The following is a 26,466-nucleotide window of genomic DNA, read 5'->3' on the forward strand; positions in this document are numbered from 1 at the left end:
TGATCATTGGGTTGGATTTCTTCCTTTCAATGATGATTCAAGATTTTTTAAAATTCCAATCTAAATATAAAAATAAGACATTATCCTATTAGATTTTTAAAATTTTGAGATCTGTGACAATAAAATAAACAAATGAAGAGCTTAATTCTATAAAAAAAATAAATAAATAATTAAAAAAATAAAAAACAAAGGAGTATTTAATTCTCAAAAAAAGGGGGAAAAATCAAAAAGTTGGAAAGAATAACTAGATAAAATGACCATATTGCCCCTGAATTTATATAAGAAACCAACATGAATCTCCCTAAAAGTTGGTTTAGAATGTGAGTTAATTTTTTAACTTTTTTATTTTGGAGTTAAAAAGTCTTGTTTAAATTTTTTTTAAAATTTTTATAAAAAAAATAAAATAATTATAATTTAAAAACAACTTTTCTACTTATTGCATATTTTTATAACTATTTTAACCCGTAACTTTTTTCTCCAAACGAGTGCAAAGAATGTATATACCAGCAAGCAAGCAAGCATATACTTTCCAAGAGCTTCAATTATTCCACCAATTGAGAGAGAATATCCCTTCACTCACAGAGAGTCATTCTCATGGTTTTTCGTTCTCTCCCTCCCCCCTTTCTCTCCACACACGCACGCTTTCTCTCTCCCTACATTAACGAAATCCAAATACCCAATTCTGTGGATTCATCTCTCTCTCTCTCTCTCTCTCTTTTACAAGTCACCATATACTTAACATCTATCTATCAATATTCACTATGTCCACTCTCTCTATAAATCCATCTTTCTCTCCATCTTTCTGTGCCTCTTGCTCTTCTGATACCCCTTCTTGTTCTTCATCATCAAATTCACAGCCACCATTCAAAGTCTCTTCTTTTTGTCCTCCAAGACCACAACAACCCATTGGCCTTGCTTGCACACAGTCTCAATTTTTGCTCTCTAAAAGACCAAAGAGTTGGGGGTTGACTCAGAGCTCAGCAAAAGACATGACCATCACAGATTTCAAGGATGATGAGGAAAGCCCTCCTCTTATGGTCGAATCAGAAGTTATTTCCAGGCCTCGCCGAATTGCTCTCTTTGTTGAGCCCTCTCCCTTTGCGTGAGTATCTAATTCTACTTCTGGATTGGTTTATACAAGAATCTTTGTGTATGTAGTGTTTTGTTAATCCAAAGTTGAATCTATGGTGACCCATTTGGTTAATTGTGCTCTTGTTGATGTTCTATTGTCAATTTTATGATTTGGGTTTGGATTGGTTGTGTATACCCTTTGTGTTTGCTGTGTTGACTTTGTTGCTGTGAGGTTCAGCTATGAAATCTTTGTGAATCTGATTACTTTGATGTGAGGTTGTGCCTGGATGAGTTGTTAATTTGAACTATGTGGATTAGATTTGGAATAAAGCTGTAAAGCTTGTAACATTTTGTGCCAAAATCTTGGTGGGTTCTATGGATTGGGATTTGCTTAAATTGGATTTGTTTCTTATAATGAAGTCTGGCAATGTGCTCTAGTATGGAGTTTAGTTATAATTTGTTCGTTTCTCCAGTTACAATGGTAGCTTAAGGTCATTTGACAGTAAATTGTAGTCGTATACATGACTTGGTCAGCTTTCTAACTTAGCTGGTGTTTGATGTGTAGAGTTATAACGGCCCGTTTGGCGTAACTGTTAAAACAGATTATAGATTATAGCTGTATAGATTATAGATTATGACTTTAATCAGCTGTTAATCTGTTTGGTGTACCTGTTGGATTATATTGCTCAATAGCGTTTGTTAAATAAGGTGTGAAGTAGCTTTTTCAATGAACTTTATTTTTTGTTATTCATTACTTGTGTACATTTCTCATAAAAAAATAATAATAGTAATTTATAGTACATTTGGGTCTTTTTTTTATTTTTTAAAAAAATAAAAATAAAAAAATCTAAGAATATAATCGTAAATTAACATGTCTACGGCAGAAGCTGATAATCAGAAGTAAGGGTGAGCAACTTTTCAGAATCAATTTTTTTTTAGTTAAAAAAAGTTGTTAGAATTAAAAATTGTTTGAAATAAGTTTAACCAAACAGTCCAAAATAACTTTTTTAACGTTAGAAGTTGTAAGTTGGCTCAAAAAAAACCAAACAAACACTCTCAGCACATCAACTATAACTTTGATAGGTCTTTTGTAGCCTGATAATTTGAATTAATGGGTGAGCAGTTTCTCAGAATCAGCTTTTTTGAGTTAAAATAAGTTGCTAGAATTAGAAACTGTTTGAAATAAGTTTAACCAAACAGTCTAAAATAGCTTTTCCAAAGCTAGAAGCTATAAATTGGCTCAAAAAAGTCCAAACAAACACGCTCAACACACCAACTATAACTCTGATAGGTCTTTTGTAGCCTGACTATTATAGTGTCAAGTTCAAACATGGCTGTCGAATTAGGCTTATTGATCTCTATTGTGCGGAGTGCTAGCATATTGTACATACCGTGTAGTTCCATGGACTTATGGTTGATGTTGAAAATGCATGTGAGTTTTGATTTAGCTCCTACTGAAGATGTTTAACAGTTTGTTGTTCAATAACCATTGTGTGGGAGGACTCGAGGGTGCATCTTGATTTCATTAGTTCAGTTTTGTCTTTAGTGGCATTTTTGTCGATTGACTTTTGATATGCTGGGTTGTCACAAATAATAATTTGAGGATGCTTATGCTTTAGACAATAACTTGTTAGCTAGATGACCTGTTACTTATGTGGTTTTTGTTTTTAAATTTATGAGGAATAATTATGTGTCTCTCTTAGCGTCGTTGACATAGAATAAATTCATTGAATTGTGCAAAAAGTAGTGCTTGTAGTCTTTATAGCTTCCCTCTTTTGAAGTTTTTCCATAATAAAATCATGCAAAAAGCAGTGCTTGAAGTCTTTATAGCTTCTGGTGGAATGAGATGTGAGAATGCACATGCAAGACTGGACATTTGTGCTTCTTGAGAGACACAAATTGGAATTCACATTTATTTAAAACATTGTTGAGTTCTCCTTCTCATCTGCCCGCATTCTTTTGTAAACTTGTAGTGAATCAAGATGGGACAGTGCTCATACCAAGAAATGAAAAAAAGAAAAAAAAAAAAGAAAAGAAAAAGAAAAGAGAGGAAGGTGGAGCAATCTCTGGTAAAGCTTGTGCCACTGCATATAAGCCTTTTGAGAGATCAAATGTATCTTGGAGACTTTAATTCATTTCTAAGTACACTTGCTCAGTTGAAACTTTAGAGTTGTGTGTATAAGAATGTCTTCACATGCCAACCATAATCATTTAGATGCCATTTTTACATTGTTTGTAACATCATAATGAAGAGAGTTGAAATTTTTAGTGGAAAAACATAAACCAGCCTTGTGTAGGTCTTTGTTTGAAGGAATTATAAACACGAAATTGTAACATCATGTTGTGACTTATTTTTTATCCTGCTTAACTTAGTTTCATTAACCTCTCTCCTGCTTTCTGTTGAATTTGCAGTTACGTGTCCGGGTATAAAAATCGGTTCCAGAATTTTATTAGATATCTACGGGAAATGGGAGATGAGGTAAATTCTTGTTTTTTTGCATAAGTTTGTTTTATTGCATTAGTGATGTCTTGGAGAAAAACCTTATAATTCCTGGCTATGCGATCTGCTCTCATTGTAAGCTCAGGCATTGTAACAAATAACAAGCACATTGTGGTGAATTGGCTTGGGTTTTCACCCTATGTTTAGCTGAAGAAATTCAATTCTTTTAGTTTTGAACTTGATTTAAGTTGGCAATCATAAGTTTTGGTTCCTGACCTTTGATCAACAGAATCAAGCTTGTCCAAGCTTGACTGAACTCAACCTCTTTAGCTTTAGAAAAAGTTTGAATCACTATTGTGTCAGTCAATGATTAGAAACTTTGTGAACATTACTTAACCAAAATCTTTCTTTTGACTTGCATCAAATATTTGAAACCTGATGGTTTACAAGCTAAAAACATGAACTCTTATTTTGGCATAGTTTCTACAAATGTCTTCACATGATTAACTGATAAAATGGCTTCTGGACACTGGTTGTAGGTGATGGTTGTGACAACTCACGAAGGAGTGCCTCAGGAATTTTATGGAGCAAAATTGATTGGATCTCGAAGGTCGTAATTTCAAAGTACTTTTTATATAGTACTTTCTGTTTTGTTTGCCCTTGCATTTTATTGCTTTAAAGTTTCATTCATTAAATACAAACTTGCCACTTTACATGTTATGTCAAGGTCAAGCAAAAGATCCATATCAATAAAATACTTTGAAGAGATGAGGCAGAGCAAAAGATTCTGTCAATAAAATACTGTAAATACTGATCTGAGGGATTCATTTTTTAATATCTAGTCAAGTTCATATACTTGAGCATGTGTGAGATCCTGGAATATTGCGAACCAAAGTGGTGGCCAACAACTAAATTCAAAATTAAATGTGATTTCATGAGCTTTCATCAAACACAAAATGGAATTCTTGCTACTAAATATACTAGTCTTCTTATAGTAATTTCAGTTATAATCTTTTGAACATTTGCATATTATACACGTTCCCATATATTTTTCTTATGCTTGTTACAACTGACTGAACCAGTTGGCATCAGATTTTTCCGTTTTGAAACCAGATTCTCAAAATAACCTTGGGTACATTTAACATATTAAAGGAATATGTTTCTTATGTGAAGATGTACTATCCATATCATTTCTTATTTAGCAAGTTAATGCCATTAGCTTCATTATATAATTTTTTTTCGTACTCATCAAAAAATTCAATAAGATTTTTTATAAGTATTTTTGCATTATAGTTTTCTTATGAATGATTTACCTTGTATTTTTCATTTTATTTATTTATTTATTTTTGTTGTGGGTCATCTGGGATGAGTGAACGAGGTAATTATTGAACCGCATTGTACTCATTGGCCAATGGACAGTACCTAAAACCATAAGTTATTCCTAACGGTTCTCAATTCTTTTTGCAGCTTCCCCTGTCCCTGGTACCAGAAAGTCCCCCTATCCCTAGCACTAAGCCCTAGAATAATCTATGCGGTTGCCCAGTTTAAGCCTGATATAATACACGCATCATCTCCCGGTATTATGGTAAGTCTTTCAATTGCTGTTCTTGTTCACTTGGCTGTATTGTCACTTCTCCTTTCAAAAATTGATGGAGGAAATTGGCCCGTGTTGCATCATTGACAGTTTGTGTTTGTATCTATAGGTTTTTGGTGCTCTCATTATTGCAAAACTTTTGTCCGTTCCTTTAGTGATGTCTTATCACACACACGTTCCAGTGTAAGTTGGATTCACAGCTGATTTTCCAGATAAATAAATTTGTATTATTTTGTCATTATGATACTATGGCTTTTTTTAGACATGTCAATCTAGTGTTCTGGGTTGAGCCCGATTCCTGTTTTGACTTGCAGATACATACCAAGATATACCTTTAGTTGGCTGGTCAAACCTATGTGGTGGGTCATAAGTACGTGAACTTTTGTTTCTAACCTCAATTTCACATGGATTCTAACTTTTTGTGTTTGTGAACTAATAAATGAAAGTTTTGTTCTTTTCTTAACAGAGTTTCTTCATCGGGCAGCTGATCTTACACTGGTTCCATCAGCTGCCCTTGCAAAGGAGCTTGAAGCAGCTAGGGTAACAGCAGGTAATAGATAACTCTCTGAAATTTCACATTGATCACATAACAGAATTTGACATTTATGCTTCTGCTTGAATTTTTATTTTATTTTTTTCAAATGTTTCTCTAAAAATAGCAGCTCATATCCATGTTAATTCTTTGTTTATTTTCAGGTAACAAGATTCGTCTCTGGAATAAGGGTGTTGATTCCGAAAGCTTCCATCCCAAATATCGCTCTCAAGAAATGCGAATAAGACTAAGGTATGGCTTTCTTTCAATCTGTAAAATTTCATTGCCATGCCATATGAGTTTCCTCCAAATGTTAATATATTGTTCTTTTTTTAATCAGCAATGGGGAGCCCGAGAGACCATTGATAGTCCATGTTGGACGACTAGGAGTTGAGAAGAGTTTGGATTTACTCAAAAGGTACTGCTCTTTTATTTCAAATGATAAGTATTTTCTGCTTTTGCAATTTAGGAAATATTACTTGCAAAATATTGACGGAATAATGCTTTTTTCATAATTAGTATAAGTTGTAACCATTGACATTTGGGATGTATGATTGAACAGTGTCATGGACCAGATACCGGAGGCACGAGTTGCTTTTATTGGAGATGGACCATACAGGTATTTCTCTAAGGACTTATTGGCTGTTTAGTTTTGTCAACATTGCCAGAACAATCTCTACAGAATATAGTATAAAATCATTCTTTGTATTAAAAACCACAAACTGCTGTCTAACGAAATGAATTATTTATTTTTATATTGTTGCTTACATCCAATGATACACAAATTGGGCCATGATGATCGCCTGAATTTATTTTCCAGTAAGAACCATGGGCAAAATTTATTCATCTAGAATGATTTCTTTGTGGTAGGGAGGATCTGGAAAAGCTGTTCTTCGGCATGCCTGCCGTATTCACAGGGATGTTAGGAGGTGAAGAGCTCTCTCAAGCATACGCCAGCGGAGATGTTTTCGTCATGCCTTCAGAATCAGAGACGCTCGGACTGGTCGTTTTGGAAGCTATGTCGTCGGGACTTCCAGTGGTGGCTGCTCGAGCTGGAGGAATCATTGACATAATTCCCGAAGACCAAGAGGGTAAAACTGGATATTGCTTCAGCGCTGGAGACATTGACGACTGTGTGAGCAAATTGAAGCCTCTCTTGCATGACGCTGAATTAAGAGAAACTATTGGCAAAGCTGCGCGCGAAGAAATGGAGAAGTATGATTGGAAAGCAGCCACTTGTAAGATACGCAACGAACAATATAATGCTGCCATTTGGTTCTGGCGGAAGAAGAGAGTGCTGCTACTGAGACCATTTCAATGGCTATTCAGGCGTTTTTTTCAGCCACCCGCAATTAACTACAGGTGATTTTTAGATATTGTTTTCCTTTTGGGGTTTTGACGTTGGTTGTTTTGAATCATATTTCGAGGTTGAAATGAAATTATTGATTGTTTGTGTCGGATAAATATTGATATTGATTGTTTGTCGGATAGATATTGATTTGTATTCTATTCGGACCGCTACAAGATTTGGTCTGTTTGAGCTGTTGTCATCAGCATAGCATCAAGGGAATTCATTGATTTTATGTAAGTTTCAATGTAATAAACGGGAAATTAAATTAGTTTATTGGATTGTGCCTTTTCGTCTGTAACATACCGGTCTGTTAATGGAATTCGACTACTTGATGCTACCGAAGCTTATCAACAAAACACCGTTTAAAACTGTCAATCCGGGAGTTGCGAATTTCAGAGTACCAATTTTTCTTATTTTTTCTTTTCTTTTCTTTTCTTTTCTTTTCTTTCTTTTTCTTGGCCTTGAAAATCAGGTACTAATCTGCATTGCCAAGTTTCTGTCTAAATTTCCTTGGATAAACCTTGTGTGTGTTTTTGTAGCATAACGGTGATTTGTCTTTCATTTTCTCTTAAACATATGTATTTTCTTTGTAGATAGAAAAGATATATTGAACCACTAGCATTTCTCAATGGTGTATTATCATCAATGATATCAAACATCTTAACCAAATTTGAAGGGACTAGCAACAAGGTTAGCTTCCACCTGACCAGCATTTCTTGAGTCTGTCTATGGCTCTATGATTCAAGGCAGTCAATTGAGATTTTTATTTTGAGGGAGTTTTTAGAATTGAAAGACTAAAACCAAACTAAATAAAAAAACAAGCCCTAAGTCCCATCAAATGGGTTTGATTACATGAATCTTTCTTCTTTACGCAGCCCTATAAAGATTATTTCATTAGTCAAATTAATATTTGAAAGACTAATTACAATCAAATTGAATTCACCATGTCAACTAATGACTGATGATATTTTTACTAATATATACATTATCAAGCTTAATTTGCATAACATTGTGGGGGAGTTTACCAAAAAAAAAATTCATAACATCGCGAACTGACATGGCAGAATAGGTGTCGATGACATGCAGCCAAGAACGGCGAGAAGAATCAGATCACCATACCTATCAAAGAGCTTATATAGGTTCCCGAGGGAAATTATCATTCACCGGATATCAAGAAAGTTTGATACCGCTAACTAACCTACTGAAAAATAAAAAAATGTTTGGATCCCCATGATTCTCACTAATGTATTAATTATTGATATGTTTGAATTTTTTTAAAAATTGTATCTGATAGTGACATGAATGATTCATATAAAGATCTCTATCATTCCTATTAAAAAATAGAAAAGAAGATACAAAGAACAAGATAGGAAAATATGTTACATCAAAAGGAAGGCGAAGCTAAATAGTCATCATCACAAAGGACAAACGAAATTTTATTTAGAAGCCTTCCAAATCAAAATATGTAACATACGAATACTCAAGAAAATATTAAAAACTCTCTAAAATAATTAACTTGATCATAGGAATGCTTATTTGGAGGAACCTTCCAACCCGACTCCAGTATCTTTTGTGTTCTGCAATTTAAGTAGTGAAAGAATGAACATATTTTCCGTCTCACCACACATTGATCATATTTTCATCATTAAATCTCATTTTCATCACTAATTGGTTAGTTAAATAGATGAAATGTTATTATCATCCTTTTTTTATATTAAATATATATATATATATATATATTTATTTATTTTTAAGAGTCAATGTAATTATTTTAAACTTATGTACTTTATTTTATATATACTAGTTGGACCGTGGGGTCGCATTAAAGTTAGAGTACTCATTTTGTATATATGTATATCGTATCATTTTGTCTGATTTTATATTGTATTCAATTTATTAAATAATCAAAAATCGAGAAGGCAATCATTTAAGTAATACCATTAACTAAAAAATAACAAGTACATAACAAAAGAATTAATTAGTAATAGATTAAGCTAGAAGCATTTCTATTTATGTACATACTCCATATTATGTGCCTATTCCCTATTTCTATTTTTCTTTACAAATATTTATCTAAATTTATGATCCCAACACAATACGTAAAGAAATTCTGAAAAATGCATTACAAATCATTCTATAGACAGACTAAAAAATAATTGTTCCATTACATTTTATTTCAACCGAATGAACCAAATACTACACAAGTGATTATCACACAAATCTATCTAAGAGCAAGATGTACATTCAAATCATTATACAAAATAAATAGAAAATAGAAACATAAATCTTACATTAGGTTGTTCTTGAATCCAATCCATTAATGGTGAAAAATCTAGAAATCTCCTAGATGTTGATTTGTGATTATGTATCAATTTTAAACAGAATATAACAATCCCAATCAAACAATCAAGACAAATCGAAACAACGATTTTATGTGAAAAAAATCATAATTGGACACCTCCAATTGTAATAAAAAAAACCACGGGCAATAGCCACAAAACAATCTACTAAGAAGATATAAAGGAATTACACAAGTATACACTCAATTACCTAACGAATCCACGCCTGAATTGAACCAACATCTATGTGCCTCTTTCAACCCTGTCTTCACCTCAGAATTGTCTTGACGATGAGCCACTCCGGAATCCACCAAAGCTTCAGGCTCGAATTCTTCAGAATCCATCGAAGAACAACTCTCTGTTTTGTGTAGAACAAACAAACAATCCTTTGATGTATACTCTTTAAATCATGAGTTGAATACTCAATCAAAACATCAAAGAAAATTAGCAAAATATCCCCAGATATAAACCCTAGAACCCAAGAAGAAAATTTGGAGAAGTAATCCTAGATTTGGACTGAAACACGTATTTATAGAAAACTGTCCCGCGATCTCCGCTCGAGCGTCAGATTGGCCGCTCGAGCGAACCTATGCTCGAGTGCGGAAAGTTCCGCTCGAGCGGGAAAAAACAACATCCAGTATTTTTGCAGGCGAATAAACTTCTGGAACTCAGCATTCTCCGCTCGAGCGGGGGAATGTCCGCTCGAGCGGACAGGCAACTTGGAATGCATCATAAACTGCTCTACAAAGCACGATTCGGGTTGGATTCGCATCTAACAACTCATATTCTCACTAAAATAAAAATGCGAATAAAATTACAACACAAAGGAGTCTAACAACTCATATCCTCACTAAAATAAAAATGCAAATAAAATAACAACACAAAGGAGTTTTGTCAAACGGGATTACCAAGAATAAAACCTAACAATCTCCCCCTTTGGCAATGCCGTGACAAAACACACCTAACAAATAAAATCCTAATTACCCCAACCCATTACAGTCAACAAAAACAAACTTCTTTCTCAATGTCATGATCTGCAAAACAGCTATTAGTGCCACAATCTCCAAAACAACTATTAGTCCCATAAGAGTATATCAATCTTCAAAACAACTATTAGTCCCACAAGAGTATATGAAAAAGCAATAAACATATGGCTAGATTATCTTGAAGCATGAGATGAAAATCATGAAAACCTAAGACACATGCACCTGACAACATAACTCTCCTTTTTTGTCACGAATTGACAAAGGAAGCTTAAACAACTATAGCATACAAAAAGAGAACAAGAAAGAAGCAGTGCATAGCAACATGCAACACAACTAAGGCCAATCTCCCTTACCAAAACAATTCAAAGAGTTCATGTTAACAAGCTTTTCCAATGATAAACCAAACTCCCCCTCACGAAAAACAACCACAAACATTGAAAACAATGAACAGGAAGAAAACGACAAAAATAATATAGTGGAGCAAGCAAGAAATTTCAAATTAGTACCTTAAAACACACAAGACTATCCAAGAAGCACAATTACTTGAAAACACAATGTGCACAGCCTCTAGAAGATTCCTCATAAAAGAAAGTGATGCATTATGTGAAAAGCATAGATCTCATGAGAAAAATGTGTGTGTAACTCTTGGAGTTTGACAAACACAAGATTCAAATCCTAGTAGTGATATCAAAGCTGGACCTCCGACTAGAGAATCTAAGCATAACACAAGAAAGTCAAACCACTAGGAATCAAGAGGTATTTGTTGAGTAAAGGCGGAGGCTCCCCCTCAATCAATGAATCCTTTATTTTTTTTCTTTTTTTCTTTTTTTGTTTACATCTTTTTCTTTTCTTTCTTTTACACATTTTTTTTTGTTTCTTTCTTTTGCACATTCATTGGCGGCTGACACGCTCAAAAGCATGGAAATCGAACCAGAGAATCGTGGATATAATAAGGATAGCCTGGTTGGTGACTTTGAGGTAGCCATTTCCTCATGGCTGGACTACAAAGAATAGAGGGGAAAACCGTGGAGATGCAAAAAGATAGAAGGTGGTTAAGAGACTCAACATCACCTATAATATGCTAGTATAGGTCAATTCCTCTACAAACAAAAAAGATCAATGACAGAAGTCCATAGAGAAAAAAAAATCACTAAGGCGGAAGACTCCAAGATTTGCTACTTCAAGAATGTGTACAGAATGAGACATACTAATCAAAAAACACACACTCCAAAATGAGTAATGACCACAGAAAGTACACACATATTAACATGTAATGGATATTCTTATCAATTCCAATATAAACCAAGGACCACTCACAAATTTCAAGCTTGCAAAACCATACTAAAAAAATCTTTTTGGATTTTTTTTTTTTTCAAAAATAAAGCAAGACAAAAAAATGAACAAGCACACATGTAATGACAAAAAAAAAAACACGAACAGAAACCCAAAAACGAAAACGACAAAACAAATTAACACAAGTTAAGTTTTCTCACCCAAACTGCTTTAGTATGAACAAAGTTGTGAGAATTGCGGTTCTTGGGTGGTGTCTTGACGTTGTGGTTCCCTTCCCTTTCAATGGGAACCCGTCTCGACTTGGTTTCCAACTTCCTATGTCTAGGTCTAGACAAACAAAACCTCTATTCACGTTTAGTCTCAAGCAAATCAAAATAACGAGGTCTAATATGACCCTTAACCTCATTACCACCAATGAAGTGTCTCTTACCCCATGAGATGTTAAAATTTCTTCCATCTTTATGAGACACTCTCCCATGCAACTTATAACAATAAGGGCGAATATGACCATGCATACCACAATGATGACAAATAAAAACAGGGTGTACAGGGTGTACTTTCTTTTCTTTTACCTTACTAGCTCTAGGAAGTTTGAGAAGTCCATCCTTACATTGAATTTTTTGTTCTCCCTTTCCTTGAGTTCTTGTATTGTGAGATATAGATGCATTTTGTTTTTACTCTTTGTTATCACCAAAGCCAATGCCACTCTTGTCAGAACAAATTTGTTGAGACCCAATGATATTGTCCAAAGTCTTTGATCCTCTGTTCCAAAGACCAATGGTAGCCATAGCACACTTGAGTTCTTCCTCTTTCTTGATCATTAGTTCTTCCAAAACAACTTGAGACATATCGAGAGTTTCAATTTTTTCTTCATATGTTGTATAGATTTGTTGTATCTCGTTCCTCTCTGTCTCACAAGTCAAGAGTTTTGCACAAAGAGCTTGTCGATCATTAGAAATCTTAAAGGCATCATTCCTAGCCTCGAAAATCTCTTCCTTTAGTTTGACATTTTCACTTTCACATGCTTTGAGTTTCATAGTGAGTTTTTCATTCAATTTGGATAACTTAAGAGATTCCTTATACAACTTTTCATAAGCTTGCTCAAGCTCTTCATCATCACTTCCGGAGGATTCATCATCAGTGGCATTCTCAACCGGGCCCTTCAGATACTCTGTTCGTCCTTCAATTTCAGAAGCCGCCATGAAAGCAAGGAATTGTTTATGTCCCTCTTCGCCTTGATCTTCGTTGTCACTTTCATCTTTATCAGATTCTAATTCATCATCTCAAGTGATAGCGAGGGCTTTCTTCTTCTTCAAACGAGTGGGGCATTCTGAAGCAAAGGGGCCAAATCCTTGACATTCATAGCATTGGACTCTTTCAGAGTTCCCTTGTATCTTTCCTTTCTCCTTCTTGGCTATAGAATTAATTTTGAGTTTATCTTTGCCTTTAGATTTATGAGTATGAGTAGATTCCAAAAGATTGTGATTCTTTTTCAAAAAAGATTTTTTTAAATTGTTTAACAAAAGCAGCCATAATCTTGGAATCTATCTCACAATCCTCATCAGAATCCTTTCCAACTCTATGAGCACTACTAAAAACAATATCTTTTTGTTTCTTTTTGAAATTCCAATGAGCTTCACAAGTTTGGAGATTTCCAACCAAGTGATCTAACTTGAGGTTGTCAATATCTTGAGCCTCCTCAATATCTTGAGCCTCCTCAATAGCCGTAACTTTTGGTTGGAACCGATCAGGCAAGGATCTCAAAATTTTTTCCACAACTTTGAATTATGGTATTTTTTTTTCACCTAAATTGAAGTTGAAATTTACAATGTCACTCAATTTTGCATAAAATTCATCAAAGGTCTCACTATCTTTCATTAAAATATTTTTGAAACTAGACGTGGGCCTTTGAAGTTTTGAGCGTTTAACAGAAAGAGTGCCCTCATGAATAGTTTGTAAGATATCCCAAGCCTCTTTTGCGACTTCACAATAGCAAATATGACTAAACTCTTCAGGTTTGACAGCGCAAAAGAGAGAATTGATAGCTTTACTATTCCAGCTACTATTTTGGTAATCAATTGTGTCCCACTTATCAATTGGTTTGGGAAAAGTTACTCCATCAACGGTAATTGTTGGTTCGGTCCACCCATTCATGACAGATTGCCAAACTTTTTCATCTATAGATTTCAAAAATGATCTCATCTGAGCTTTCCAAAAAGAATAATTGGATTCGTCAAGTATGGGTGGTCGAACCATAGAATTTCCCTCACGAATTGAATCTATTATCACAAATCAAACAAGATCTTGCTCAAAAGTTTTAAAAAAAAAAACGAGCAACCTGCTTTGATACTAATTGAAAAATCTAGAAATTCTCTAGATGTTGATTTGTGATTATGTATCAATTTTAAGCAGAATATAACAATCTCAATCAAACAATCAAGACAAATCGACACAATGATTTTACGTGAAAAAACCAAAATTGGACACCTCCAATTGTGATAAAAAAATCACGGGTAACAGCCACAAAACAATTCATTAAGAAGATATAAAGGAATTACACAGGTATACTCTCAATTACCTAGCGAATCCACGCCTGAATTGAACCAACCTCTATGTGCCTCTTCCAACCTCGTCTTCACCTCGGAATTGTCTTGACAATGAACCACTCCGAAATCCACCAAAGCTTCAGGCTCGAATTCTTCAGAATCCACCGAAGAACAACTCTCTCTTTTGTGTAGAACAAACAAATAATCCTTTGATGTATACTCTTTAAATCATGAGTTGAATACTCAATCAAAACATCAAAGAAAACTAGCAAAATATCCTCAGATATAAATCCTAGAACCCAAGAAGAAAATCTGGAGAAGTAATCTTAGATTTGGACTGAAACACGTATTTATAGAAAACTGTTCCGCGATCTCCGCTCGAGCGTCAGATTAGCTGGTCGAGCGGACCTACGTTCGAGCGCGAAAAGTTCCGCTCGAGCGGGAAAAAACAACATCCAGTATTTTTGTAGGCGAATAAACTTCTAGAACTCAGCATTCTCCGCTCGAGCGGGGGAATGTCTCCTCGAGCGGACAGGTAACTTGGAATGCATCACAAACTGCTCTACAAAACACGATTCGGGTTGGATTCGCATCTAACAACTCATATCCTCACTGAAATAAAAATGCGAATAAAATTACAACACAAAGGAGTCTAACAACTCATATCCTCACTGAAATAAAAATGCAAATAAAATTACAACACAAAGGAGTTTTGTCAAACGGGATTGCTAAGAATAAAACCTAACAAATGGTATTCTTTTTTCTTTGTTGATCAAATAAGAAAATTCAAATCAAACTTACCCTGGAATGCATTTATACGTGGGTCTAATTCCATAGTTTTCTTTCTCAAAGAATTCTACAAGCCTCGCAGCATCCTTCAAGCCTAATTGGTCACCAGCAAACTTAACCACAGCAATGCTGAGATGACCATCACTTCCGTATAAGGACTTCGACTTGCCACCCCCGAATCCAAGATCTGAAAAAACATTTATAAAAGAGATACAAAATGTTGTGTAAGAACTTGATTTCATGTATTGATGGCACAATAAGCCCATTAGGCATATCATGATAAGGGGCAAAATTATATCAGCTCATTAAGCTTGCTTTTCTAATAAAGGTTACCCAACGATCAAGGTAACTCCGAAAATCACCAATCCACAACTTTGGATCCTGTCAAGAAGAAATCTCAGGCTAGTCCAACACATTATACAAACAAGAGACGGTCAAAAACAATATTCTAGCAGGTCTACACACTCTAATGGGTAAGTGGAAAGCGTACAAACTGTTTCTACCATATAAAATCCATCAAACAAGCAGAGAGAACATCCAGCTATTTTTAGAACTGGTGAGAACATAAATTCCACTAATAATAAAGGCAAAAAAAAATATGTTAATAGAAGATGAGAATGCGAATAACAAATCTGTATGCCTGAAATCGGTTACTTTGCTTCCAAGCACTGAATACTCCAACATTTTTGGACTCTACACAAGCACACACAATCAAGAGACACCAATCACTTAATTATAAGTGTTCTCAAAACTCAATTTGCACAGAAACCTACATTATTGAGTTTGAAACCAAATAAATTTATCTACCAGCTCATTAGCCATCAACCAGTATGCTATGGTTTCCTTTAATAGAACCTATCGTAAGTGATATTATTATTTCAAACATACGCAGCTTCTTAGATACAAGTGATAATGTTGTCATGGTTCAACATCACTACAATAATCAGGCTTGTTACTCAAACATATACATTACAGTGATTCAAAGCATCACAACAAGAACTCCATTGAGAGAGACAAATAAATAACTGAAAATACACAAAATAACCAAAGAAAATGATGAAATAATTATTTAACAAATAAACATGCAAAGTTTCCTCATTTGGAGCAGTAAGCAATCCATGACACATCCGGCGATTACAACAATATAAACGCATACACTACCAGTCTACCAGTTTTGAAAAACGTTCTGAACTAACATATAGGGACGCAATAGATTTTTAAATTGAGGATAACCAGAACTTTTTTTGGCCTTAAGAAAACAAACAAATAAACAAAGAAATGCAGAAAATGATCATCAAGAAACAAATGCATAATTGAGAATGATAAACTAAACAAGTATAAACATCAATACACAATAAAATTTTACATTTCCTGAGAAATATCACTAAAAGAAAATAAGAATATATTCAATCTTGTTTAATTCAAGTTCTATGTAATGAAAAATCAAAAGCATGTTTGGTTGTCTGAAACAGTCAAAATCAGGTTAGTAATCTTCTCCGTTTTAGCTTTCTTGGTCATGCTAATGATTGTTAGTCTTACAGCGTTTTCGTTAAAATAAAGATAATTTCAAAATAATTATAATTTTAATACACATTTTCTATACGTTTCGAAACATTTTTGTATATTTAACATTTTTTTAATACATTTTTTATAGGTACATTAACACTAATATTCGCCCACTAAACAGTGAATAGCATTTTATTTTTTAAATTTAGTTCTGATGACTAAATCTCTATGGTTTTTGTCTGGTTCTTCCTCTTCCGGATTTTTTATCTCTTATATTAGGATATTATACAAGATTCAGAGTACACAGAAAGTTAAGGAGAGGAGGAAACCCAACTTCATTTGCAGTAAAATTTGGGTAGAAGTTATCACAATTAAAGAAACCATGAAAGGAAACAAGAATTTACCTTGACCGCAGGTACCTGCCGTGATGTGGTCATAGCAAAACTCTTCTCATCATTGCAATGAAAAGAATGTCGGCCAAGTGGAACATGTGGAGCTGGTGTTGTAGCTGAAGTATCGGGTAAAAATCTTGTGAACTCATCAAGCAAATCTGAGTGGTCTGAAAAAAATACAACAACCTACAAAGCAATGGAAAATAATCTCTAAAACTATAAAAATCAGTATAACAAAATTATCCGCACACCAACGGATGGTCAAATATAAAGCAATTTATGTCATTTAAGTGAAAAATAAAAGATACTACAATTTTACCTCATGGTAGACCTCAGTAATGCCCTTATGCTCCTTTCTGTACATATTCAAGATCTCAAGAAATGATTTATATACATGATCATCATTTTGGAAACGTTTCTGCAGGGAAAAAAATCCATCTATTAGATGCCCCATAAATTATAATCAGCGGCTCAATATACACAATCTAAAAACAATTTCACCTTTATCTTGTTTACAAAACTTATAGCTTCTTCAAACTCGACAGTACTCTTTGTCAGGGGCTCTTCCTCATCAATAAGGGTAATTTCATAACCCTTTGGCAAGAAGGTGTTAAACCCAAAGATTAGATTGTTGTGCCCTTTGAATAGTTCTTTCACCCTCGCTATGACACCAGTAGTGTCGACTCTGAAAAAATTAAGTCCATTAAATGAATTTGATGAAATATTCAGTGCTGACCCATTTACCATGTGATAAACAGATGAGGAGAAAACTATGTACCTTTGAGCCTTAAAATCTTTCATGACATCAAGGAACGTGTCATATTTATCTCTTTGATCTTGAAACATTTCCTTAACTTCCTTGAGGTACGTTAAGGCATCATTGGTTGTTAGTTTCTATGCACCTCCACCTCCACTACCACCACCACCACCACCTCCTCCTCCTCCTCCTCCTCCTCCTCCTCCAGAGATCTGGGGCTGCCCATTGCTTTATCACCAGAAAAAATATTATAATTTGACAAAAGGTCAACTCACTTGATAATAACACCAGTAAACCAAAATCTATAGAACAATTGATTTGCAGTTCATCTTATGTTCTGCAAATGCTAATTTTGGTGCTGAGAGTGATAGGTTTTCTATCATTTTTTATAATTTTTTGATAACAAAGATACCCGGAGCTCTGCCCTAACTACTCCCCAAATACATGCAGTTTTGCCATCTAATACATACAGCATAATTATTGGTTAGATATTTCATGAGATTTGAACTCGTGACCTATGCTTGCTAAGACACATATCACAAATCAAGTCATCAAACGGCTAACCCCTTGGAGTTTAGGTTCTATTATTTGAAAGCACAGAAAATAAAAGCCTACACTCTACATGGTTAGATGCAACTATTAGGCTCATTGTTTTTAATTTTTATTTGCATCTCTTTTCCACAATTAGTTTGGCAACCAAAAAAGTGGTTGACCATACAATCTATTCGAAGTAAGTAAAAATAGAGGCTATCACCATATTCTGATCACAAATTTTTCCTACTAAAACCATGTACCTGAAATCAGTGATTAAACATACAAGGCCTCATAGAATTCAAGGAAATTCCATGACAACTCATCATAAGACATAGCATTGAATCAAAAAAAATTAACAATACAACAACCCAATAAATCAACCCTACGGTCGCCTACCAAGAAAGAAACAGATCAACTTACAATAAAACCATTACAAAACAAACCATTTTTTTTTTTAAATACAAAATTCTAACCAACATGATTCATAATTTACCAAAATCAAACAACAAAACAAATCGAGAATCCAACAATTGTAGAAAGAGATACATATGAAAAAAATCTTCTAACTAACTTTTTTTTTACAGAACTTTAAAATTGCTTTTCCCTTTGACACGAAGAACAACCTAATCTACAATTAGAGGATTCAAATCCTATTCTCTTGAACACTTACATAAAATTTGAAGCCCAATATTCGATATTGGTTCTGCTTGTAATGATACCGATGCATTCAAAAGCAAAGAGAAAGCAAATGAAGACAGAGAATATTGAAATATACATACGAAACATCTTAGAGATGAGTTTGAGCTTGTCATGGGCCTCTTCGATGAGCTCTTTGACTTGCCCACTTGTGAGGCGCCTCTCGATCATTTTTTATCTGTAAAAAAACCAAATATCAAAACACATTACAAACTCTATCTACCCAAGAACAAATGAATTGGAAAAATTAATTGAAACAAACCAAATTGTATGAAATAAATCAGGCCTTTTCCTTGAAATTTTGTTGCAATCTTAGGAAAAGGCTTTGCCAGGAAGAGAATTTAAGAGTTATTTTAGTTAGGCATATTGTCAAACAATTGGTATGCATAATTTTTCCACACATTAACAAGCTCGAAAACACTTACAAATCAGGCATGAACATCTTAGTAAAAGACAAACAATGAGAAGGAATATCGGCAATAGGTAGAGTAAGAAGATGGTGGTGCGAAATTTAAATATTGCCCAACCAATTCTTCTACAAAGAGGTGCTCCAAGATTATAAAATCGAGGTACACCGATCAGAGGAAGCTTGTAGAAGTCATTGAAATCCACACCAGTGCAAAAAAATGTGAAGGCAACCAAGGGTGAGATCAGCCAAATAAGCAAACAAAAAGCACCGCTTCACCGCTACACCCTGTGAAGACACCTCAGCATTTGTCCAACTCAAATGAGAAGTTCTAGGAATCCACGTGCCCAACCCAAAATCTGTGACGAAAGAGTTAGAAATGAAGCAAACAACATCGTGGAAAATTTCTGCAGGAAAAGCTTTACAAACCAAAGAAGCAACAGAACTACGCTGAGAAGCCCAGCGTTACACCATGTTACACCACTCTTACGTTCTTTTTATATATGTTATAGATATATATTTCAAATTTTAGCACTTTTTTTGTTATAAAAAGGGCAAATTACACTAACAGTCCCTATAGTTAGGAACTCGAGTTACTTTAGTCCTTGATTTTTCAATTGTGACACATATGATCACGATTTTTAAATCTTGTTTAAAATAAGAACAATTAAAAATACAATTGTTTAATTTTAAGGACAAATTTGTCAATTTAATAAAATATAAACTAATTTGACAAAAATTATTTTTTAAAAATTATTTTTATTCACCAATAATAGAATTATGTAAAATTGATAAAAAAAAATTAATAAAAATTACATTATTAATTTTTAAAAATTAATTTTACATGATAATCATCCAAATACATAATAAAAATTAATTTGGTAAAAAAATAAATAAATGTCTAAAAAATTTATCAATTTTAAATAATTTTATTTTTAGTGGATAGAAATAAGTTTTAAAAATTCAAAAATATTTATTTGACATTTGTTTTTGTCAAATTAGTTTATATTTTATCAAATTGACAATTTTACCTTTGAAAAATCTAATGATATCTTCAATTGTCCTTATTTTGAACAAGATTCAAAATTCATAGTCAAATGTGTCACAATTAAAAAGTCAGTGACCAAAATAACATAAACCTCAAATTATAGAGACTATTAATGTAATTCACCCATATAAAAATTATACAATTATTTTAAATTTTATTGACTAATTCGTTGATATAGTTACAATGTACTAGTACTAAACTTCTACGTCCAAACACTCTCGGTTACACAAATTCAAATCACAGCCATCCATCACCATATTTTGAACCCCCATCCATTTCCCTGATCTTCCCACCTGATTTTGCCACGTCACCTGATTAATTTAAGAAACATATTGCATGAACTCCAAATCAACCTCCAAACCAGCCATCGTCTCCGGAGCCAAAACCACCTCCAGATCAACGCTCCCGCCGCCATCTCTGCCAGGAAAGGCCGAGATCTTACCGTCGAATTTGTTCGCCTTTCCGCTCCGTACGGCCCAAGGTCGGCCCCACCCGAAATCATTATCGTACATCGGGAATCTCGGCGAGCTACCCATCGTAATTGATGCACCGTCGGAGTTCCCTAGCGGAAACAGCCTAGGGTTACTTTCCCAATCCTTCACCCCTCTGCGCACTGTAGCATCATCGTGCGCAACCACGTTACGGTGCAGCAGATCTGCACTCCAATGCAGATCTCGAGACAAGAGCTCCCCGGCCAAAGCAATGGTCGGAATGCTCTGTATCGCATTCCCAAAGTACAACGGCTCCAGCTTCGGCTCCAGCCGGTGACGACAGTTGACCGCCATTCTAAAAGTCGTCTTTTTACAACCCTCCAGCTTTCTAGCTCGGCTCACCGACCGCCACAGCTGAGCGCACAGCGACTGGAACGACGAAATCTGCGTTATCTTTCCGTTACTGTTACCGTTAACAGCTCTCCAACCGTCGAGTTTTGTTCGGTGGTTCGCTTTCAATTTCAGTTTCAGAATCGATTCTCTGCTGAAATGGAATATTCTCTCTCGCAACTGCTCGTCGCCGGAAAATGTCGCCGACGGACCGCCGTCAGGGAACCGGAGCACTGCAGGAGAGTCAAAAACGGTGTTCCGGCGAAAATCCGGCGAGTTAGAGACTTTTTGGGCGCCTTTGGTGATCTCGGCGAAAGTATTGAAAAAGTTCCAGAAAGAAGTTCCGTCAGTAACGGCGTGATTGACAGTGATGCCGACGAAGAGTCCGTCAGCGAGCTCGGTGACTTTGACGGCGGCTAAAGGCTTGTAATGGCCGGCGTAGCTGAGAGTGTCGTCGAATGCGAAGAAGCTTTTGAAGCAATTGGGGACGTCGAGAGGAGTAAGAATGTCGTGAGAGAATATATTTTTGGCGCGGCCGTGAATGAATTGGACGCCGGAGTCGTTGCACAGGATGTGGATTTGGGCGGTGGCGGTGTCGGTGGAGAGGCGGCCGGCGAGGGCGGGGAAGTGGGTGAGGGTTTTAGAGAGAGAGAGTTTGAGGAGAGAGATTAGGGAGTCCGAGGGAATGTGTGGGAGTGAGAGTAAGACACCCTTTTGGATGTATTGACATGAGAGCATAGGAAGGTCCGAGACAGAGAGTTTTAGGGACTTTATGGTGGATTTCTGTTCTGCGTAAATGGTGCATTTGGATAATGTGGATACTGATGATGAAGACCAAGGCATTATGATATGATATGGTTTGATTTCTACTATAACAAGTGTCACGGAGAAGAAGGTGCGTTAGTGTGTGTTGATGATGGGAGAGAAGTTGGGGGTATATATAAGGCTTGGTTTGGCAAGAAAGTTTGGGTGGGTTAGGAACTAAAATAGTTATAAATAAATAAATAAATAAAATAGATTATTTTAATTATAAAAAATAAAATATCAAATTCAATTCATAATTATTACAATATTTTTTAAAAAAAAAAGTTAAAAAAATCAAAAAATTAAAAAATCCTTCTCAAATCAGGCTAAAATAACCCAAATTAAAATAACTAAAAAACCAACCCACTTCTAAATTAGTTCAGACATTCGGTTTTATAAAATTAAAAAATAAATAAATAAAAAAAATATCGAATTGGTTCATGCACTTGGGCGGTCACTTCATGAGCAGTTGTTATTTTTGTCTTTCTTGTTCATCTTAATTGTTGATTTAGGCTTACGACTCTTTTTTAAAATGGGTTATAGTTTACTTCTTAGATTATAACTTACTTTCTCTCTTAAAAAGAAAATTATTTATAAGTTTTTTAGAAGTAATTTTTTTATTAAAAAGTTAATTATAACTATCTTTTTAAAACAGTTATTAATTTGGCATAATAAAAAAAAATTAAAAAGTTAAAAAGTCACTATCATATTTAAGTCACATCATTTCTCTATCACATCACTTCAAATCCAACCCATACCCAACTCATATTTATAAAAAGTCAAAAAGTACTTATTTAATTTATCCCAAACAACCCCTTAATTGGATTACAGGTTTAAACACAAAAATTAAACTAGAAATACATATGTTTTACTCGAACTATTGTCTGCTTGTAGGTGTTGTTTGACAAGTTAATTTGTGGCTAAAATAGTCACAAAGATAAAATAAACTATTTTAACTATAACAAATAAAATATCACATCTAATCCATAATCATTACATTCTTCTCTTATAAAAAAAAGTCAAAAAGTCAAAAAATTCTTTCAAAACTAAACTTTTTAGCCCATGTTAAAATAGTTTAAAAAAACCAAAAAAATAAAAAGCTAATCCGCTTCTCAAACGGAGGCTAATCTCATGAATTGGTGATTAAATATAATTTTGACTTTCATTTTCTAAAAATATTAAAATTATTATTTCAAATGAGAAAATTGAAAATTATATATTTTTATATTAAGTGAGTCTCTATTATAATTTCTTGAAATCTTTGTCACGTGACAATTACATAATAATAATAATAATAATAAAATTTATTTTACAATAACTTCTACTAAATCACATTCTCTAAATAACTACTTTATCATAACTTCTTCTTTTGTTTAATAACTTATTTTTATTATTTTTCTTTTGTACTTTTTTATTTCTTCCTTTCTTTCTACAATCATTTTCTCTTTTAAAAAAAAGTACAAAAGTGCTTCATTCAATTGTGACAAAAGAAGTACAATTTTCTTTAGTGGTAAGTGGCCTAAGAGTTTTCATTTTTTATATTGTCAATGATTAAAACTTTTGTTTATTTGTTTTTGGGTATAAATTTTTTTTTTCTTCCTCTCCTTTTACAATCATTCTGCTTCATGAATTTTTTTTATTTTTACTTTTTAATTTTTCAGAGAAGGAGATTGAGTCTGTTAAATATACTGCTCCTTTTGGCAAGAAGGTTTGGGGCTATTTTAGTCACAAAAGACAAAATAGATTATTTTAACCACAACAAATAAAATATCACATTCAACTCATAATCATTACACTATTCTCTCACAAAAAAATCAAAAAATTCAAAAAGTCAAAAAATCCTTCCCAAACTAAGCTTTTTAACCCAAACTAAAAAAATTAAAAAAATTAAAAACTCAAAAAGCTAACCCACTTTCCAAACGGAGGCTCAAATAAATTGGAAAACAAAAAAAAAAAACACAAATTGAGGAAGAAAGAGATGTAATAGAAAAAGAACAGTTATTAGATTTAGAGATTCAAAGAGAGGTCATTTGGGGAAAAATTGGGAGGCTTTGGAATGAGTTTGGAGAGGAAGTACAAAAGTAAAGTACAAATCGGTAATAGAGTTGGCTACTTAATGAGTCATTGTGTAAAATTTATATTTATAGAATTCGTATTCTTCTTTCTTTCTTTTTATTTTCAAGTTGTTTTATATAAATTTATACAATTTTTTTAAAAAGGTTGTCTTACAACTTATATAGATAATTTTTTTTTTCCAAATTGTTTTACAGCTTTGTGTTGTTTAGAAGAAATGGTTTTTCAAGTAATTATTAATATTTATCTTTTGTTTTTCTTTGACGGTAAGTAATCTAAGAGTGTTGGATTTTATTTTATTTTTTTAAGAAAATTTCAATGACTAAAACTTTTATTATTTTTTCTTCATTACATTCATTGTAAAAATAAAATAAAATAAAATAAACTCCGTTTTCATTTTACGGTGTTGATGGGAGAGAAGTTGGGAAATATATAGGCTATGTTTGGCATGTTTTTGTTTGGCTATTTTAGCCATAAAAAGATAAATATGTTGTTTGGAATGTTTTATATAAGTGCACTTTTTAAATTTTTAGCTAAAAAAATAGGGGAAAAAAAATATATGTTTAGATAACTTTTTGAATTTTTAAGAAAAAATGTGTAATAAAATATTATAGTAAAATCAAAATGACCATTCTATCTTTGTTGACTTTTGGCCATGTTTGATTGGGGGTTTGGGAGGGCGGATTGGATTAGCAATCTGTGAGACCCACCAAACCTTTGTTTAGATGCAACACAATGTGATAGGATTAGTAGTGAAGGGGGCTTAGTAATCCCCCTCTGTAGGGGGATTAGCTTGGGTGAATTTTATGTGAGATTAGGAAAATAGTGAGGGGATTGAGTCTATTTTATATAAAAAAAATTATTATTTTAATTTTTTTAATATAGAAATAATTTATTTATATATTGTATATAAAAATAATTTAACAATCTCATCACTAACCATCTCCCACACTATCATCAAAACAAATACGTTTTTACTTAATCCCCTCACTAATAATCCACACATTAACAATCTCTTCACTAACAATTCTCTCACTAATAATCTCATCCAACCTAATCCGCCAAACAAACGTGACCTTTAGGTAGTTGAATTTAAATGGCAAAATAATAATTTTGCTTTCTAGACTTCTCCTACAAGCTTTCCCAAATAGTATGGAGTTTTTGGGTTTTTTTTTTTTTTTGTGTGTAACTTTTTGGCTTTTGTAGGTTATCCCAAACCAATCATAAGTTAAAAAGTGAATAAGACAAATGATTCATTTGGGAACATACAAAAAAAACTAAAAGCTAGTTTTTAACCCATTTTTGGTCATATTATCTCTCACATAAAAAAGTCAAAAAAGATTAAAAAAAAAAACTCAAAAAACCAACTTTTAATCATCTTTTCAAAATGCCTCAAAATGTCACATTCAAATCATAATCATTTCAGTAGCATTTGGTAGAGTTTTAGATTTATGATTTGAGAATAGAATTGTATTTTGAATTTATGAGTTTTAGAATTTTGATTTAAAAAAAAGAACCTTTGTTTGGTTATTTTGAATTGAATATTGAAATGAGTTTTAAATTTTTGATGTGATATATGAAATGAGAAAAGTTATTTGGTTATGATTTCAAAACTCAATTCAAAAACTTGTACCTCATAACTAAACACGCAACTCAAAATTCTATTGAAAATTATATTCAAAATTCATAACCAAACTCTTTTTAAAATTCAATTTAAAAAAAAAATTGTCATTTTTGGTCTAAAAAAATAATTTCTATATTTAAAAAATATCAAAAACAAATATAATTTTTTTTTTTCCCAAATAACAGGTGGCGATTGGCAATTGGAAAAAAAAAATAAATTTTACTGTTCCAGTCAATAGGTTGGACGATTGGCCGGACATCTTGGAGGATGTTCAAGCGGACGACCCGGTAGATCAAAAATTCAAAAAATATCTGGTTTACTAAACATGTTTTTAAAATGTGTTTTAAAATTGATTTGGAATCATAATTTGAAAATTCTTACTAAACGTAGGATTATAATATAAAGTTTTGGAAAGTCTTACCAAACACAGTATTTATTTTTTCTCACATAAAAATCAAAAAAATAAAATAAAAAAAATATTCAAAATTAAATTTTTTAACCCAATATTAAAATAATTAAAAAAAATTAAAAAATCAACTCATATCATAAACGAAGACATAGTCATAAATTAGTCCAACCATCCGGTTATAAAAAATAAATAAATAAATAAATACCCAATTGGTTCATGCACTTATTCGGTCATTTCATGACTAGTTGCTAAACGTAGTATTTTTTTTTTTTTTTTCTTTCTTGTTCTTAATTGTTGATTTAATTCGATTGCAGGTTTAAAGACAAAAATTAAACTAGTAATCCATATGTTTTACTCGGACTATTGTATGCTTGTAAAAATAATATCATAGGAGATTGTAATTACTAAGTTAATCTTATGAATTGGTGATTAAAATATAATTTTGACTTTTATTT

At 33.3% G+C, this 26,466-nt stretch overlaps 3 protein-coding genes and 1 long non-coding RNA gene across 5 annotated transcripts; 1 reads left to right on the top strand and 3 right to left on the bottom strand.

The window, feature by feature from the left end:
• Positions 1 to 454: 454 nt before the first annotated feature.
• Positions 455 to 7,286, top strand: LOC114261631 (sulfoquinovosyl transferase SQD2). Its single transcript, XM_028201921.2, has 11 exons — positions 455 to 1,102; positions 3,484 to 3,550; positions 4,051 to 4,121; positions 4,979 to 5,096; positions 5,215 to 5,288; positions 5,420 to 5,475; positions 5,572 to 5,655; positions 5,802 to 5,889; positions 5,978 to 6,055; positions 6,200 to 6,256; positions 6,508 to 7,286. Exons 1-11 carry the CDS (start codon positions 762 to 764, stop codon positions 7,001 to 7,003), a joined length of 1,530 nt encoding a protein of 509 aa, XP_028057722.2. The 5' UTR covers positions 455 to 761; the 3' UTR covers positions 7,004 to 7,286.
• Positions 7,287 to 14,625: 7,339 nt separating this feature from the next.
• On the bottom strand, positions 14,626 to 17,824 carry LOC114266772 (paired amphipathic helix protein Sin3-like 2). 2 transcript variants are annotated; one of them, XR_014363452.1, is made up of 6 exons: positions 17,618 to 17,824; positions 17,341 to 17,524; positions 17,159 to 17,257; positions 16,852 to 17,025; positions 14,954 to 15,128; positions 14,626 to 14,764 (listed from the first exon to the last, which is right to left on the bottom strand). XR_014363452.1 is itself a non-coding variant. In XM_082919129.1 (5 exons), the coding sequence occupies exons 1-5, from the start codon at positions 17,683 to 17,685 to the stop codon at positions 15,036 to 15,038; spliced, it is 618 nt and encodes a 205-aa protein (XP_082775255.1). In that variant the 5' UTR covers positions 17,686 to 17,824; the 3' UTR covers positions 14,801 to 15,035. The 2 variants fall into 2 exon arrangements, 1 of the variants encoding a protein (XP_082775255.1); XM_082919129.1 differs by lacking the exon at positions 14,626 to 14,764 and having other exon boundaries at positions 14,801 to 15,128.
• Positions 17,825 to 18,675: 851 nt separating this feature from the next.
• LOC114261634 (uncharacterized) lies at positions 18,676 to 19,686 on the bottom strand. The gene is made up of 2 exons (XR_003629016.2): positions 19,252 to 19,686; positions 18,676 to 19,004 (listed from the first exon to the last, which is right to left on the bottom strand). It is a non-coding gene; the product is annotated as an uncharacterized LOC114261634 (long non-coding RNA).
• A 728-nt stretch (positions 19,687 to 20,414) lies between these two features.
• Positions 20,415 to 22,062, bottom strand: LOC114261635 (BAHD acyltransferase DCR). The gene has a single exon (XM_028201923.2). The coding sequence runs from the start codon at positions 21,942 to 21,944 to the stop codon at positions 20,601 to 20,603; it is 1,344 nt and encodes a 447-aa protein (XP_028057724.2). The 5' UTR covers positions 21,945 to 22,062; the 3' UTR covers positions 20,415 to 20,600.
• Positions 22,063 to 26,466: the final 4,404 nt, after the last annotated feature.

The sequence above is a fragment of the Camellia sinensis genome, chromosome 3, assembly GCF_055761805.1.
Source record: "Camellia sinensis isolate YWXY chromosome 3, ASM5576180v1, whole genome shotgun sequence".
NCBI lineage: Eukaryota > Viridiplantae > Streptophyta > Magnoliopsida > Ericales > Theaceae > Camellia > Camellia sinensis.